The sequence below is a fragment of the Limanda limanda genome, chromosome 1, assembly GCF_963576545.1.
Source record: "Limanda limanda chromosome 1, fLimLim1.1, whole genome shotgun sequence".
Taxonomy (NCBI): domain Eukaryota; kingdom Metazoa; phylum Chordata; class Actinopteri; order Pleuronectiformes; family Pleuronectidae; genus Limanda; species Limanda limanda.
In genome coordinates, this window is record NC_083636.1 from 15,471,056 (window position 1) to 15,489,853 (window position 18,798).

General features: G+C 41.1%; 1 protein-coding gene across 1 annotated transcript in view; it reads left to right on the top strand.

Moving 5' to 3' along the window:
* Window positions 1–18,798, top strand: part of cacna1c (calcium channel, voltage-dependent, L type, alpha 1C subunit) — a 156,322-nt gene that overhangs the window by 136,338 nt on the left and 1,186 nt on the right. The window contains exons 33-48 of the mRNA XM_061081199.1: window positions 5,505–5,591; window positions 8,685–8,822; window positions 10,123–10,188; window positions 10,566–10,657; window positions 11,466–11,628; window positions 11,858–11,985; window positions 12,105–12,201; window positions 12,484–12,586; window positions 13,601–13,702; window positions 13,900–14,027; window positions 14,204–14,338; window positions 15,217–15,581; window positions 17,880–18,008; window positions 18,110–18,237; window positions 18,374–18,471; window positions 18,593–18,689. Coding sequence (XP_060937182.1) covers window positions 5,505–5,591; window positions 8,685–8,822; window positions 10,123–10,188; window positions 10,566–10,657; window positions 11,466–11,628; window positions 11,858–11,985; window positions 12,105–12,201; window positions 12,484–12,586; window positions 13,601–13,702; window positions 13,900–14,027; window positions 14,204–14,338; window positions 15,217–15,581; window positions 17,880–18,008; window positions 18,110–18,237; window positions 18,374–18,471; window positions 18,593–18,689 — 2,056 coding nt within the window. The remainder of the gene's footprint in view (window positions 1–5,504; window positions 5,592–8,684; window positions 8,823–10,122; window positions 10,189–10,565; window positions 10,658–11,465; window positions 11,629–11,857; window positions 11,986–12,104; window positions 12,202–12,483; window positions 12,587–13,600; window positions 13,703–13,899; window positions 14,028–14,203; window positions 14,339–15,216; window positions 15,582–17,879; window positions 18,009–18,109; window positions 18,238–18,373; window positions 18,472–18,592; window positions 18,690–18,798) is intronic.

The window sequence follows — 18,798 nt, forward strand, 5'->3', positions numbered from 1 at the left end:
GTCAGACTCTGACATGTCCTCAGGTTTGATTCCCTGACTAACTGAACTAACTCACTGACCAATCACAACTAGCCTCACACGCCTTTTCTTTTTTCTTTTTTTAACTGCAGCAGCGGGCGTTTTTTTGGTTGTGATTTTGTTGCAATTTGTTCTTTACTGTTGTTCATGTTGTTGACATTTTCCTCAAGCATGACTGATCGCTGCTGCTCCTCCTCCTCCTCTGCTGTCCATCTCTTCCAGACTGCAACTTCTTTTCTTTTCTTTTTGCCGTTTAATTTTGTTGATTCTCTCCCTTTTCTCCTCTGAGTAAAAACTCCAGTGCTCATGTATATATAATGTTTTTTATCTTATTTTTCTCCTCTCTCCTTTAATTTCCGTTCTATCCATTTTTATAAATGTCTTATGTTCTGTTCTTTTTTTTCTGTTGTTTTTCTGTTCTGTCCACCCCTACGCAGCATTATTTTGTTGATGCATGGAACACATTTGATGCCTTGATAGTTGTGGGTAGCATTGTTGACATAGCGATCACTGAGGTTAACGTAAGTAGTCCAACTCCCTCCCTCCCTTCCTGCCTGCCCGCTCTGCCATTCCCACACACACAAACAGACCGAGAGCCGATACCCATCTCGCATGCTTTCGAATGATTAGGAAACTTTAGCAGCACAACATTTGAACTTAATAGATGGCTGAATAAGTCTGGCAGTGAAAAGCAGCCAGATGTCGAACAATCAAAACAGAGCGCTGTGTCCTCTGAAGAGTTTGTGAACTTTTATTCATGCGTAAATGTAAATACTGTAGGTTTTTTACCCTTCACATTGAACATCATATTAAAAGTATAACTAGCAGCAGAGGCAGCAAACCACATTTTCGCACGCCTGTACCTTGTGAGCCGTGTAATAAAGCTGTAAACCTTTCCTTTCTTTCTTTAGTCTTTTTTTGTTTTTAGTTTTTGTAATATTTGAAACTGCCAGAGATGGGTATCCACGCCCCGGTCTGCTGAGCATCAATAGCATCAGTAACAATTGCATTTGTATATAGAACCTATTGCATTGTCTCGGCACTTGGGTTTGTTTTCCACATTGGGTCCATTTGATCCATTCCAATGCATGATGGAGACCATATAGCATGACAGATAAAAAGGTGGTATATCCAGGCCTGCATGATTCTATTATCTATACATTTCTATAAACGTTAGATTAACTAGAAAGAAAAAAGGAATACAGATGCTCCCTTTTGAACAGGGGTGTTAACCCTAACCCTAACCCTAACCCTATGGTCATGGAACTCTCAATTCATAAATCACCGCGGAAACTTTAAATACAAATGAGAAAAATACAATTTGCTCTTTGCTCTCTTTTTTTTAATAGTAGCAAGGTGCATACATGCGGAACAATTTGATCTATAAATGGATTTACTCAGGACCCATGAAATTTATGTAAATGTATGTATGAATTCATTTATTATCGACAAGGAGGCTCTATGGTCAATAGTGGAGCTGAATAAGAATGAATATCCCAAACACAAGTCAAATGTTGAGAGTCTGTCGTATTTACACTTCAGGGATAATTGGTGTTTTATTCATGTGATATTTAAAGTGCTCTTTGGCAGGAGAATAGTCTGAGAACCGTGCGAACCTGCTGAGTGGCTGCACAGAATTCCTCTTTAGAAAACGATGATCACAGTGGCCAAAGAGCTGAATGTCACATAAAGAATATTCTTCATTCTGTGACGCACACACAATCACATATGTGCGAAAGCAGGCGAATCTTGCAGGTCAAAGTTTACAGAAGTTGAACTCCTAACTGTGGATTTGCTTCGCCACAGGAAGCTCCCTCGCTCGCACAGATTGGAATTGAACTGGAGGCAAATTGTGTTAGGCAAAGCTTAATTTAACCAGAGAACATGAGAATGTGCAACATTTTCTTCTAAATATCAGCAAGGGTGTGAATAATTTTATTTTTTCAAGTTTAAAAGCCAGAAAACTATAGAAGATCTAACTGAATTCCTCTCACACCCTCAACTGTAAGCAGGATGCTGTATTGGTTATTGAGGACATGCTGCAAAGAGAAAGGATGTGCACAGAGGTAAACCGGTGTGTTCCCCTGTAGAGGAGTGCGGTGTGTTTTACCTGAGGCAGCACTGGCCACACATACAAATAAGGCTAGTGTATCCCAGGGGAGTGTGAACGTGGCACTTGTTTCCATGCCTTTAGAAAGGGAATCCATTTGACCCAATAGGAAGCTGACAAATCTGTGTACAAACAACCTTCTGCTTTACTCACTTTGCTGGGATATGATATGTTTTATTCCGTTTCTCTATCTTGTTATTGCAGGAATTTGATTTCCGGGATCACAAATAGATACAAAAATCCTGTTTTTGCCTTGCCTTGCCGATCTAGAAGTAAAGTATGATTGTGTATAGAGAGAAAAGAACATAAAGGTACATATACATGTTTAATAGAAGGTTTCGGGTTTGGAAAATAATGAATTTGAGATGTAACATTTCTGTAATTAGTTAGAAATAATAAGTTAATTTATACTAAGGTTCCTTTGGCCAGAGATATACACCTTTGTCATCTATACAAGTCACTGATGTTACACACTTTGTTTTGATTGATTGATTTGCAGTTCTTTCTGAATGATTCACGGTTTATCTTTTTCACCTCTAACCTAAAGGCATGCCCCAAGTCTTGTTTTTTCCTTCTTTGGTGGTTTTTAATGGGCGATCAGATGCCTCAAACTACCTTTTTTTTTCGTTTTCGTTTTTTAAAAGAAACCCTCCGCACTTTAATCCTGTGAGAATAACTTTTGACTGTCTTTTGAACTGGGACCCTGTCACTTAAACATTTTAAATTTCTGCCTGGCACTGCATCTCATCAGGCACTGAAGTGAATGCTTTTTTAACATATTGAGCAATGCAATTGGAGACTAATGGCCGCAGTTTGCCAACAACCAGCTCTCTGTCGATGCATTCCTCTGTGCACAGTGAGGTGCAGCAGCAGGATAGCTTTTAAAATGTATTTAAATGGATAAAACATCTTATTTGAGTGCACCTGCTTTGCGGCTGCGTCGGGTGCCTGTTGACGTAGATTAGTGCATTTTTTGAGGTCATCGAAACAGGATCCAGGGTCTCTGCTTCACCCCAGAAACCTGCGGGTGCTTCTTAAACCTCGTATGGTTTCTTTTTGCGTTTTTTGGTTCTGGTTTGAGTAGAAGTAGTGTGACTGGATTGGTAGTGGTTTGCTCTGAGCAGTGTCTTGCAGATGATGCCAGTATGGACTGCATTTATTTATCCTTATTTATCTTTGGAATGCCTCTTCTCCTCCTCTCTATCTCTCTCAGTCTCTTTCTGAGCTTTTTCCACTTGATTTCCGTTTTCTGTTCTGGATGTTTATCTTTCTCTCTCTCTGTCGTTTTTCTCATTGGTTTGTGGTGCCGCTTGCTCACCTGAAATGCAAGCTGGGTAACATGGGTCCCATAAGCCCAAAAAGGTCAACCCATCATCGGCTATATATTCAAACAATGAAACAAAACATGGTTTATTGTTTGTTTTTCATCCTAGCACTCTCTGAATTCAGTGAAAATTAACTTTACTGTATGTTGTAATATTACAACATACCTACTATAACACATCTATAGTAAAAAATGAGGAGGAGAAATGTGTGCAAACAAAAAACCCATGTTACCTACTGAACTGATTGAACTGATGAAGTTTGTGCTTGAAAATATTCTGTGCAATGTGAGAAAACAGTTCATTTTAAGTTTAATGTACATATATCCAGTGAGCTACAGGAACTCACATCTGCACGGTGTTCAGCCTGAAAGGACGACTGCATATTTATTTACAGATTACAGACTTTTATTAACTTTGTCCACACACAGGCTCTCCAGGACCACAAATTCACTGTAGTCCCTGAAATTTGTTTTGTGTCATTAGTAATGACAAATATAATAATGAGTAATAGTTTCATTGAATCTGATTCTGATTCTAAGCTTTGATTTGACTTTGAAACTGAAGCAAATTCAGATTTAACCTTTGGTTGAATTAAACCAGTCAGCCCTTTGTGTTATTCACACACACGTGTAGGAAAAAGACACACATTCCTCCATATGCAGGTAGTATCATGGCCATCTTCCTTCCTTCCTTCCCTCCTGCATATCTTTCTTTATCACTGTCTCCGTCCTTCCTTCTTCCAGTTTTCCTTAACTTCATCTTTCCACCCCTTCCCACCACAATGCACCTCACTTCCGTGTCGGACTTTTACACACATACAGTGGAGTCCGAGTCTGAGACCACTTACCCAATGTCCAACATTACTGTATGTGACCATAAATTATGTGTATGGCCCTGTTATAATTCCTTTAAATGCCTCATTCTCTCCAGCCTTCCTTTCTTTCTTTCTTCCTTCATTCCAACTTTTCTCTGGTTTATTCTCACCCTCTGAAAAACCTTCCTTTCCTCATTTGTTCTGCTTTTCTTTATTTCCTACTTATTCCACTTTTTCTGACATTCTTTCCCTTTCTGTTTTGTTTTCTTTCTCTTCCTTTTCCTTTTTGGAATTGAAGATAATCTCACCTATTCATTTCATGCTAAGGTATTTTAACAGGGCCAGTATCAAAGCAGACTGAATAGCTCCTGAGTCATAGATTGAACTTAACTCATTGATCTACCACTCAGCTGTCTAAAATGTTGCAGTAGCAGGGATGAACAGTAGGTGTCTCCCTACAGTATGTTATCTTTGTGCTGCTTGGTGTTATTTAAATACCTGTGGGCTCTGACTTCCCAAAATCATCTCTGTCATCAGTGTAAATGACTGAGATGATCTTATTCTGATGTCTCTTTGACCTGAAAGTAAAAATAGGTCAAATAACAGGCTAAATAACACCCTGTCTTTGTAGGCATTGTCCTTTAATGCCAAAATACATTTTGTAAATATAGCCCTCATTAAAGTAAAGCTGCAGCAACTTGTCACCACACTGTTGCTTCAGCTGGCAGAAAGAAAAACAGATAGCCACAGAAGCGCCACTCTGTCCCCCACCACACACACACCCGCACACACATCCATGACTTCAGACAATATAGGAACTGTATATACATTTTTCACATGGGCAGGTTCACAGTCAACCTTTTCCCCCTGTGTGGCTGCCCCAGACCATCATTCATTATTTTGGCCCTCAAGGCGAGGGGCAGAAATGTCCCCAATATCCCTCCACGTTTCAGTCTTCAAGTGATTCAGTCCGATGTGGCCCTCACAGAGGATGAGGCCAGTCGCTATCTGCAGCAATATCTCAGAGAAATCTCCCACATGGTCGAGATGAAATTGTGTTTTTTCACCTCTCCACCCTGTGAGGGCTGATCAGAGACTGAACCCTCACCAGCCTGGTGGTTTTTGTAGCAAAGTACACACACACACACACACACATGCACGGTGACACACACACACACACACACACTTCACAGTAAGGCGCTGCTCTGGTGCTGATCTTTGTTGCCTTTCCTTAAAGCCAGCTGACTCCTCCTCGTCCTCGTCCTCCTCCTCTTCGTCCTCCTCCTCCTCTTCCTCCACTCACCCCCCTGTGGTAAGGCCAATGGTACGCTTCGACGGTAACCTCGCCCGTCTCCCCACCTCTTCCACCATCCCTCCATCCCTCCATCCTTCCACCCCTCCTCCTGCTACGCCGTACATGGTACGATCCGGAACTTTTGGCTTCTCGTTCATGCTGTCGTCTTCTCTCTGTCGCTGCTGCTCTCATCTTCTGCAGCATGTCCAGAGAAATCTTTATACAGCTGTTGTCTGTACTTTGTTCATGTTGATATATATATATGTTTGTTTGTACAGTGAAGGACACTGTACTGTGCTGTCGAAGTATACCTGGAGTCTTGTGACTTTCTTCTTGAGTGGCTATTATTGTTGCCTTCGCGCCCACTGCCCCCTACCTCCCCATGGCTTGTAATTTGCTCCCTTTTCCCTCATGGGTGTGGTTTCTTTAATGCTTCGTCGTCGGTGCAAGCCATCACGGTCACACTACCACGCTGTCTCTCTTTCCTCCACTTGCCTGCCATCTATCTGTCAGTCTGTCTATCTGTCTATCTATCTATCTATATATCTATCTATCTATCTATCTATCTATCTATCTATCTATCTATCTATCTATCTATCTATCTATCTATCTATCTATCTATCTATCTATCTATCTATCTATCTATCTATCTATCTATCTATCTATCTATCTATCTATCTATCTATCTATCTATCTATCTATCTATCTATCTATCTATCTATCTATCTATCTATCTATCTATCTATCTATCTATCTATCTATCTATCTATATATATATCTTTATCTGTCAATCTATCTATGTCTATCTGTCAAACTATCTTTGTCTATCTGTCTCTGAATATGTCTATTTGTTTGCATGTCTCTGAATGATTCAAACTATTCTTCACCTTTCTGTCTCTCTCTTACTCTCTCTCTCTCTGTTACACTTACTGTCACTGTACCTCTCCTGCTCACTGCCCTCACTCGCTCAATGGTGCAATGGCGCCCACTGTGGTCCAGTTGTGATATTACTTGCAGTAACAAAAATTTGATTTCCGCTCCTCAGAGCTGCGTGTCATTTTCTGCACATCTGTCTGTAGATTTTTGGGAAAATTCATGTCTTGAGTTACTTGTCAACCCTGAAGCAGAATAAATATGCAGACAGCCCTTCAATCATATCATCCCAATATTTTAGAAAATGTCAGTAATTCATTTCAATTTCCAGAAAACATTTAAAAGAAAGGAGATATCTGTTGAAAAGTAAAATGTGATATCTGTTATCCCAAACTGCAGTAAGATGTGTGGAGAATGGCAGCTTCTCTTGAGGAGCACTCTGTTTAATCACTGTGGGATTAGTATTAAGAATTGATGGCTTCTTGGAAAAACACAAACGGCAAATCAGATTCATGGGTGAACATATGTTGATGTGTCTTTGGGGTCACATTTAATAATTACAGACAAGACTGACAAGACAAGATTTTTATGGTAGAAATACTAGATTGTATGTGGTTGAGATTATTTTCTGTGTAAAGTCTTTTTTGACTATGATTCTGTTACATTTACTGATTATTTCGTACGTGTAGGAGCTGGTTTATTATAGGTGTCATCTGATTCTTCTGCTGTTTGTGGTGTAATTATAAATAATATGCCGGGTTTATTAACTGAATGATGCGTTACGCAGATCTTTTGTCCTAGAGAATGAGGAGCAGCAGCATAAATAAATAAATCTGTATTAGAATAGCACTCAGCAAGATGACTGAATATTTCATTATGGAGTTATTTCCAGTGGATGACTGCTGGAACAATAGACTGTTAGAAAGCTACAGTGTGTCTCAAGCCTGTACTCAAGAACTATGCTAAGGCACAATTTGAATTAAGGAATCCAAGGTTTACCGAATAATAGATTTTTTTAAATACCCAGAGAAGCAAAATAATCATAGCAAGTGTCTCTGCAGATTGAAAACATGCTGGTGTGAAAACAGTTTCTAGAAGAAAACAGTTTACAGAATGTTGAGATTGCATGCATTTTTTGCATGGCAGTGGCTGCATTGGGCAAAAAATTATTCTTATCCTACCTGGAAGTCGTGCGTGGATTATTCCTCCTGTTGGCCAGTTGCTTTGTGCCAATTAGCCTGCCTGCATGATTTATTGAAACATTATTCTACGTGCAGGCTGGAATTTCAGTTCTGTATCTGTTGTGAGTAGATATCAGGTATTTATTGAGCTTACCTTCATCAATGGAAGTCTCTGCGGCCCAGTTTCAGTTAGATTTGTATACTATACAGGTGACGAATAACCAAATAGCTCCGCTCAGATTTTCCTCAAAGGTTCATAAAGTGTTTTAATGCTTGTAAAACAAATGTCACTGCAACACTACATTTACTTGTAATAGGATATAGAAATAACAACCATCTTTCTTCACGCTGATTATGACAAGAATGAGGTGAGGCAGGGGGAACAGTGGCGTGCTGGGATTTTAAGAACTATCTAGGCGTTGTTTTTTTCAGTTTTGATGATTCGATAGCTTCCTCTAAAGACAGCTTATGTGATTGCTGTCAAGTACGTTGACTTGTCTGCCTGCATAGTTGGACGTGTTCAGTTTAGCGGAAGTAGATGTTTTTCAGGAAGCTGACAGCCGGTCTCTTTGTTGCCTGAGTGATTTTTCCATGAAGCCACAAAAATGAGCATGATTGCCCGATTCTCTCCCAGATCTCTTTTGTCAGTTGATTTTGATGGGATTTTGTAGGACGCATATTTCCATTTATTAACTGAGTGTGTATGTGTGTGTGCCTGTGTGTGTGTGTGTGTGTGTGTGTGTGTGTGTGTGTGTGTGTAACATGTATATTTACATCCACATGTATGTGTGGGTGGGAATATGCATAAAAATGTTTGTGTGTCTGCATATGTGTGTATGTCTCTATGTGAAAATGACTGTATGTATGTCTGAATGATTGTGTGTGTGTGTGTGCGTGTGTGTATGTGTGTGCGTCTGTGTGTGCGTGTGTGTGCTTGTGCTTGTGTGTGTGTGTGTGTGTGTGTGTGTGTGTGTGTGTGTGTGTGTGTTTCCCTCCCTTGCCTATCTGCATGTGTCCCCATGCGTCCTTGTGTTTTTCCAAAAACAAAAACACCAAACCCCACCAAAAGGGACTACAGAACTCTGAAGAGAACGCCAGGATCTCCATTACCTTCTTCCGGCTGTTCCGCGTGATGAGGCTGGTGAAGCTGCTGTCTCGCGGGGAAGGGATTCGGACCCTGCTGTGGACCTTCATCAAATCCTTCCAAGTGAGGGGAGAACCGGACACAACATGCTAGGGCAGGGGGATGGGTTAGCACAGGACAGAGAAGGCAGAGGAAAAAGTGGGGCTTTCACTCTAATGTGACCCCGAATGGTGTTGACAACAACAAAAAAGTAACACATTTTTTGATTTAAGGGCAAATAACACAGAATAAGCTTGTTTAATTATTATAAATATAAATCTTTGTCAGATATCCTTGTTCTGGTGTAAATCCAGCCTGGTGGAGTCTCACAAGCCACATTTCCTTTCCTTGCCTGATCCCTCCTCGTCTACACCTCCATTTTGTTTAGAAAGTCAGTGGGATGGGACACGAGTGTGTTTCCAGTTTACCCACAGTATCATCGGCAAGAGGGGGAAGAAAGAGGGAAGGGGTGAGGTAATGGAGAGGTGGTTTAAGAGTCTCGCTGTGGAGGTAGGGAGGGATGTAGGGACATGAAGTTGGGAAACAGGCAGGAACTCAAAAAACTTAACCTGCGAGCTTTATTTCTCCTCTTTACTCAACTTCCTCTCTCTTCTCATCTTCCTCCATATCTTCTTCTTCTACCCTTCTTACTCTCAAATACCCTAAGACTAACCTCTAAGAGCTCACCATTCCCTGTAGGCGGGTAAAGTAGTGGATGAGTTTAAAGGAGCACTCCACCAAAAATGAAATCATTTGATAGTGAGTTAAGGGGACATGAAAATAATCTGTTCTCTCTCTTGTGTTAGATAAGATGGGCCACTTCATGGCATCGTGCAGTCAAATAAAAAAAAACACTGGCGATTCAGCAACAACCACACTCATGGTGTTCAGTTTAAAATCAGCAGTGGTCATGAACATGTTACTGTACTTAACACCAACAGAAAACAGAAAATCTAAACCTTTTTGTTTTTGCACAAGTGTCATGTTTTGGCCCAGCTCTCCCAGGCACAAGGGTTAATGTTAGCCAGGAGCTCAGTTTCCACACCGCTGGTCGGGTGCGTAAATCCCTGTTCTGAGCATGTTTGGTTTATGCACCATACATAGGGACTGGCCTCCTGACTAAACTCAGAGAGCAGTTTGTATTTTGCTGAGGTTTTTCACTCCTAAGTCAGATGATTTGCCCTGGATTGTTTTTGGTGTTGTGCCACACAGGACTGCAGATCAGCTCACTTTCATATCATCAAATACCAAAACAATATATATTCACATTTAATTCTTAGGTTAATTTGATTTGTGTGATGTGAATGAAAGTGAATGAACTCCAGCCTTTGTGCATGATAATACTGAAGACAATGTGTCACTAATATGTCTCTCTTCTCTTCAGGCTCTGCCATACGTAGCTCTGCTTATAGTGATGCTATTCTTCATTTACGCTGTCATCGGCATGCAGGTAAGCAGTTGACTTGTCCCCTCTTTTCCCCTCCCTCTGTCTTGTTTCTTCTCTCTCCATCTCTCTTTTAGCAAAGCCCTCGTCCTGTGTCTGTCCTTCTGGAGTCTTGTCACCCAGAGTTCCTGTTCAGTCACAACGTCCTTTCTCCTCCAACTTTCTCCCCACTCGTGCAACCGTGTCACTGTCTGTCTTTGTCTCTCGACTTCCTGTCTCTTGTCTGTTCTTCTCTCTTCAACAAGCTGTTGTATAGTTTATGTTACTGATGATGACTGATTGATTTGCTGGGGACAGCTGGCTTGTAACTCTGATTGACTTCCTCTTTTCAACGCTGACATCATATGCTGTGTGCTGTGACTACTTACCTCCCTCCTGTACAGATGTTTGGTAAGATAGCGCTGCGGGACCACACGCAGATCAACAGGAACAACAATTTCCAGACGTTCCCTCAGGCAGTGTTGCTGCTGTTCAGGTGAGGAAGATTGCTACACTCTTCATCATCACAATGTGCTTTTTGGCCTTCATTTTCTACTTCCCATTTATCTTAATGAGTAACTGTGATTTAAAGGAAACATCTCCCGCTCTCTGTGCAGCATTCGTTTCTGTAATTCCACACCACTTTTATTTTTTCTTCTTGATCTCCTGTTGATCTGTTGATTCTGTATTTTACATATGCGCCTATCACTGACATTTTATGACAGCAGTGGGTTAATTTAACACCAGGATGTCTGTAAATGTCAAGATGTAACTTCAGTCGATTTGGTGAGCTGACTCTCCACAAGAGCCAAAGTGAGAACATTTTATTTCAGTTTGCACCACAAGCCGGTGTTACTGCCAAGGTTCCAGCTGGTTCAAGCTCATATTCAGATACTTTGAAACCTCATATAACTCCTAGACATGCATTAGGGCAGTTTTTAATTTGCTCTGTAAATTGTTTATGTCAGGATAATTGAATGCTGTTCTTGCTATAATAATTGTATCTATGTTTATGTCTCCCTCTTTTTGTTCTTGCTCTTGTATATGTGTACATGTGTGTGTATGTGTATTATATGCTTCTATGGACACGTGCACACATCCCTGTGTCTGTACGTGGTAATGCATAAATGCACATGTGACTCCTGGTGCACTTTTGCCCATATGTTCACATCTATGCATGTTTGTGTGCCTCTATATGTTTCTTTGGTGTGTTTATCTCTGCGTTTCTTTGCATGCGTATTTTTGGTGCGTGTGCATATTTGTGTTTGTGTGCCTGTGTGTATGTGCATGTATCCGTCTGTCAGATGTGCAACTGGTGAGGCGTGGCAGGAGATCATGCTGGCGTGCTCGCCCGATAAGCCATGTGAGAAGGGATCGACCAATGAGAACAGCTTGCCATACGAGGACTGTGGCAGCCAGTTTGCCATCATTTACTTTGTCAGCTTCTACATGCTCTGTGCCTTCCTGGTGAGAAGAGAGACCGATTAAGAACGATTTCTAATGTACCTGTTGTAAGCAGAGAATAAGTAAATAATAATACGAAAATGTCAAACTGTCTTTAAGGAGAATTAACGGTTTCACTTTCAGATATACATTGAAGAGATTTTAGAGTAGTTCACTGTTTAAAGTAACAGACAATCTGGAATTGATAATATATTGATATTGTAGATTCTGACTGACTCCTGATTCTCCCCAGATCATCAACCTGTTTGTGGCTGTCATCATGGACAACTTTGACTACCTGACGCGTGACTGGTCGATCCTGGGGCCGCATCATCTTGACGAGTTCAAGAGGATCTGGGCAGAATATGACCCAGAAGCCAAGTAAGTTCATTTGGACAATTTGACTGAACCGGCCATGTCTGTTCATCAGAATAATGATACTTTGATCAGCAGAGGTTGTTCAGAGAGTATCTCTCATGTGATGTCTGTTCTGAATTCAGGGGGAGGATAAAGCATCTTGATGTGGTGACTCTGCTCCGGAGAATCCAGCCCCCCCTCGGCTTTGGAAAGCTTTGTCCCCACAGAGTGGCCTGCAAGGTAAACACAAGCACAGACCCACAAATTCTTAAACAGGGCCTCAGAGAGCTTTTAAATTCCCATATTCAGAACATCTTTAGGCAGAATTAAATCTGATGGCTATGAATAATAGATATATAGAGAACCTGTTGATGTATTGTCAGCTCATAACATTTTCCCGAATGACACTTAGACAATAGATTGTACATGTAGAGACATAGAGGAAGCTTATTGTCAATAACTTACCAGTGATGTGTGTAACCGTGTGTCTCATTTGGTGTGTGTGTGTTCTTTCTCTCATAGCGTCTAGTGTCAATGAACATGCCTCTGAACAGCGATGGAACAGTAATGTTCAACGCCACGCTGTTTGCCCTGGTCAGAACCGCACTCAGGATTAAGACGGATGGTAACAGACACACATGAACACTGTAATCTAAATACAATCCTGGGAATTCTGAGAGTCAGTGTTAGGGTTGCAAAGGGGTGGAAAGTTTCCGGTAAATTTCCGGTACTTTCCGGAAACTTTCCATGGGAAGTTTAGCTCGGGAATTTTGGGAATTTTGAAAAAAAAAAAAATACGCAAATTAAACGCTGAGCAATAAAAACATCATTCAAAACTCTATTTTAAAGATGTATGGAATGCAGCACACACTGCACCTTGAATTTCAACCCTCCACTGTGAATTCTTCCATCACATGCACAGATAATTCCCAGCATCCTTCACACTACAGCACTATTGAGGCCTGCTGTAGTGTGCAGGACTAGTCAGGTAAGTTTCAATGATATTACTGGGGAAAATATATTAGCATGCTGATTGAGGATTGTTCATCTGTTCATCTAGCCTATTTCCATTGATTTATCCATCAATTGTAAAATATGTTTACAGACGATTTCAATTGTTTGGCTAACTATTTATATCTCTGGCATTGCATTAGTGTTTTTTTACAAACTTTTTTCTCATCTTATTCTACAGAACAATGCCATGTGCACTATCTCATGTGTGGAGACATTTCACCCCATCCAATGTACAAGGAAACTAAGGCTGTGTACATTTGCAAATACTGTGCAAAGACTTATGTTAAGAATGACACAACGATACAGAAGCATATAGTCAAGTGCCCAAAGTTTCCTCAGGGCTCAAATCATCCTATGACAAAACAAAACGTTTATATTTATGTCTGTATATGACAAGGTAAATACAGTTAGTATAAATTACCCACAACATTTCCAGTTTATTCCCGTTAATTCCCGTATATTCCCGTATATTCCCGTTAATTCCCATGGAAAGTTTCCAACTTTGAATATTCCCGGAATTTTGCAACCCTAGTCAGTGTACAAACAATACACTGTCCCATAGGCTTTGTGTTAATGTACTGGGAAGATCCTTCTCTGAACATTAACTATGTTCATGTGTGTGCAGGTAACCTGGAGCAGGCCAACGAGGAACTAAGGGCAATAGTGAAGAAGATCTGGAAGAGAACCAGCATGAAGCTCTTAGATCAAGTAGTGCCCCCTGCTGGTGGTATGTATACCCTGCAATACAGGTTCATACTCACATTCATAAATATCTAACAATGAGGACATATTTTGAGAAGCAGGACATTTTCAACAATCATTACACTACATTCTGTGATTTAATTTACTGTCCTCACAAATAATTCTGAGGTGCTATCTGTAAACATTAGCCTGTCATCATTATTATGTGTTTATTTCTTGCAGACGATGAGGTAACAGTCGGGAAGTTCTACGCAACCTTCCTCATCCAGGAGTATTTCCGCAAGTTTAAGAAGAGGAAAGAACAAGGGCTGGTGGCCAAGGTGGCTCCGAAAACTGCCCTCTCTCTGCAGGTACACACACAGAAACTGTTTTTGCTCTTGATCATAAATCTGTATATATGTGTTATATTTTTTTTGTAAAAAGCAGATGCCTAGTTTCAGGGTTTTGACAGCAAAATAAACATGTTGGTCTCTGTGTTATTGCAAGATAAGTGCAACGCTTTGTGGTGATTGTGTTTATTGTGTAGGCGGGCCTGCGGACATTGCACGATATTGGTCCAGAGATTCGGAGGGCAATCTCTGGAGACCTGACTGTGGAGGAGGAGATGGATAAAGGCCTGAAGGAGCCTGTGTCGGCTGTATCTGAGGACGATATCTTCAGGGTAAAGGTTGGATACACACACCCTCACTCACTCTCCAGAGAGAGAAAGAGAGAGGGAGATGATTACCTCCCAGCTTCAGGCCGTATTACCGCTCCATGCACATACATATACATGCTCGCATGTGCTCAGATGATCAAAAGAATATTTTTAATAAGCCTCATTTTCCACCACATAGCATGGCTGCCAATCACTGCAGATACTGGAGTACACTTTTGGAAGTGGTCATCAGGGCTTTATATGAAAAAGTGACCACGAAATATAAAACACAACAAAACCACAAAACTACATTAAACACACAATTATAACAAATGCTACACACACACATATTGTCTTCTACTTCTTTGCCGAGAGGTGAGCTGAGGTAAGCTATTTAACAGCTTTCCATTTCACTATCACTGCTACATTCATATGCTCATGTTTGGTTCGCTGAAATATTTTGTTTACATTTGGGGCCAAAACAAACAGGAATAAATTGTTGGAGATCATTTTAAAGGAATCGTTAACAGAATAGGAAATAAAATCAAACTTCTCTGATACCCAGTTAATATAAAGCAATGTTACACCAATATTTATTTCAAATTTTTTTAAATCCTGATTTAGATTTTAAATTCTATTGTAAAAAATACATTAAAAAATTGTCTGCATCGCAAATAATTGGTTTATAACAAAAGGTTTTGTATTTTTATGATAGCTGAGTAAATTGTGGCTGCTAGCGGTGAAGGTGACTGTAGGAATTTTGACTGTGTTTGAATGCAGTAGGATATAAAACAATTTAGACTAAATTTAACTTACTTTTTTTCTGCTATTCTCTCTCTCTCTCTCTTCTATTTTCTACTCTTCTCTTTGTTGTCTTTGCCCTCTCTCCTCTCGTTCCACAGCGAACGGGTGGGTTGTTCGGCAACCACGTCAACTACTACAACCAGAATGATGGCCGTGTGTCCTTCCCACAGTCCTTCACTACCCAGCGTCCCTTGCACATCAGCCAGAAGGGCTCACCTTGCGAAGGTGAGAGCCCGTCCCATGAAAAGCTCATGGACTCGACCACTTTCACTCCGTCCTCTTACTCCTCATCAGGCTCAAATGCCAACATCAACAACGCCAACAACACCGGCATGGTCGTAGTTCCAACTGAGGGAGGCAGTCGATTCCCGAGCCCGACCATAAGCACTGTTGACGGACACACAGGACAGCCGCTCACCCCCATCCTGCTGCCAAGATCTGCGTGGTGCTTTCCTCCAAAGAGGTGAGTGCTGGCCAGACAGCAGGTTACATCTGAGCCTTTTTATTTATGTGAATATGGAATTGAGGAATTGTTCTGTTTCTTTCACCTCCTGACCATTACAGATATTTAGCCAACCAGCTAACACATTAAACAACACAACATTTCACTATGGACATATTTGGTTCTTCTATTTCCTTCACTTTCTTTCTCCTCCCTTCTCTCTTTTCCTGTCTTTTGTTTCTGGTGGCAAGCAGGACGTGTTTTTATGACAACCTCATGCGGTATGTTGCCAGGGGACAGAGAGAGAGAGTGTGTGTGTGCGCGTGCCTCTGTGTGCGCGTGTGTGTGCGCGTGAATGCCTGTGATAGTCCCCTAAGTGAGTGAAAAAAGGTTACTCTATAAAATGGCATATCTCTCAGGGTGTTGCTAAGCACCACATATGCTTTAGTTGCTATCCAGGCTACATGCTGCTACGATACAATCTGCTACTGAGCCATAGAAAGTCTGTTTGGTGCATCATGACCAAACCCTTCCTATCGGGGGCTCCAACGCTTTACTGTTTTTTCAGGCAGGTCTGGGTTAGACACAATATCAGCTCATTGTCCCCATTTCTGAAGAATTGGTTTTCCATATGGAGACATCTGAAAACTTATACTTATTTTGAGGTTAAATACAATGTATTATATTGAGAAAACTGCTAAATATGTTGTGCACAATAGCTCACTACAGCTCACAGAGGACATTGTAGTGAGGCAAGTATTGTGCCCCAGTAGAGACAGGGACCTGTTTATCATCTTGGTCCAGAACGAGCTATCTTGACGGTTAACATCTATATTACGACGTTTGTCTAGATCAATAGTTTTGCCCATGAGGAAAATCTTTACGGCAGCCCCCTGTCTAAAAAATTCTATCTAATGGGTAGATGAAATGTCCTGACTACATATGCTGATTTTGGAGCTTGATTTTCTGTTAGCACCCCCCTCAGGACAAGCTTGACACTTAAAGTCATAATACTAAATTGGCTATATATAATATCACACTTAAAACTTTAGTTATGTTCACAACTTGTCTTTACTCGCGTCAGATCTGCCAGCTAAGCATGAGGATCCACTAAGCAGTAAGTCTACATATAAGTTCTCAACAGGCAAAGCAAAGTATAATCTTTCAGATGCTCTATGTCTCCAGATTAGCTTTATTTAGCTCCAGGAAAACTTCCAACTAGCTGCCACGTGGAAGAGCTTCATCATTTCATCTAGAACAGTTTGAATCGAGTTTTGATCAAATGCTGTTCTAACCCAGAGTTTGCTGTGGAGCCTTGAAATAGCTGTGGATTAAAGGGACATCTTGACATTTAGAAACTTGATTACTCTTCACCAGGCAGTTCTTAGGAGATGTGTATGTGCTGGTAACAGAAAACAAACAAAATAACCAAAGATTAGCTGTTTTTGTAAATATTCATCATTACAAATAATGAGTAATGCCAACTGCAAGCTGAGCAGTGTGTTGTGGCGGGATGCTGTCTTCAGGAAACTGACGTGTTGATAAAACAATCTGGTGAAGAAGAACATTTTTTAAATTCAAATGTCAGAATGTCCAGCTTGAGTCTGGAGTATGACGTAGATGGAAGGGTGACATGACATCTTTGGAAATCAAAGAGAATGAAACCTAATACAGATTATATGCAGAGTTTAGATTGAGCTTTCAGATTTCAGCAATTAAAAACAAGTACAGGAACAGAGTTAAACTTTCTGCGAAAAAAACATTTTTCCTGGACAATGTCAGCATTTTGTCCACTTCATTAGAGATAGTGTAAAAGACAGAATCTGATTGAAGGACTTTATTGGACAACAGCAAAATAAGAACAATAATTTCCAAGTTAGAAAAAAAAATACCACTCTGAATATAAGCCAATAACATTAGCCGCTATAAACTATTGTTCTGTTCTGTCCTAATCTTTGTTTCGGAAAGATGTCAGTCATGCTGTCAGTTTATCATATTCCAGGTTTTGCCTCTGATGCTTTTTTACCATTTGCTTAAATGAAATAGTTGTAATTTCCACCTGCTTCTCCTCCTTTTCCTCTAGTCTTTTTTTCTCCTTCATCCTCTTTCCTTTTCCTACATGCAGTACTTAAGCCTCAGTTTCAGTCTCTCCTTGTAAGCTCCTGAGTTTGTTTTTTTTTTTGCTAATCGGCTGCTTCTTTTTCTCTGTGTGTTTGTCCACATACGTCTGCCTCTTTGTCTACCTGTTTTTCTGTCTGTGTTTGTGTTCATTTTGTGTGTTTGTTTGCTTTTTTTGGTCGTGTGCTTGGTCGTTTGCAGCTCGGACTCAAGTGACAGCCATCTGCCGATCCTACGGAGAGGGGAGGATTCCACGGAGGAGACGTATGATGAGAGCTACGTGGACGACATGGAGTACCACGAGGATGACCACTCGCTCTCTTCTGACATGTACTATTCACTAACTCCAAAAAATGGTTCATCACATGCATGTCCAGATCTACACGCTTCTACCATTAACTCCTCTTTGTCAATGCGTGTGCTCACATCAGGCTCGTGTATCATGATGAAACATGTAAGCAGTTGACTCCCATGGAGGAAGGAGAGGAGGTAGAGGACAGAAGAGGAGGAGGAGGGTGGCAGTCTCCCAGGAGAGTCTTCCTCTGCCCCACTTCACTGGGTAAGTAGACACACACACACATGTAACAATCCTTCCTAAAAAAAGTGTTGATACAATCTGTCTGTAAATATAAATAGAGTGCCATTATTTAAAAGTGTCATGCTGTGTATTTGCATATTTGTGGTGTGGGTGTCAGGGCGGAGATCGTCCTTCCATCTGGAGTGTCTCAGGAGACAGTCAAGGCCAGACGTCTCCCAGAAGACAGCTGTGCCCTTACGCCTCGTACATCATCAGGTAGAATACACCCCACATAATAGTGTCGAAAACACAATTAGATGCACATGAGCAGGTTGTAAATACAGCACGCTCTGTCCTCCTCCTCCTCCTCCTCCTCCTCCTCTTCCTCCTCCTCCAGGCGCTGGCAGTGGCAGGGTTGAGTCCTCTGCTAAGAAGGAGTCACTCACCCACCCTCTTCAGCCGGCTGTGCTCCACGCCTCCAGCCAGTCCCACAGGTATTCCACTTCCGATTCACACATCAGAGGCCAAACATCTGTTTTTCCAGTGCTGGCAAAAATGTTGCATTTCATTTCCAAAGCAACGTATACGTTTACTGAATGAGAA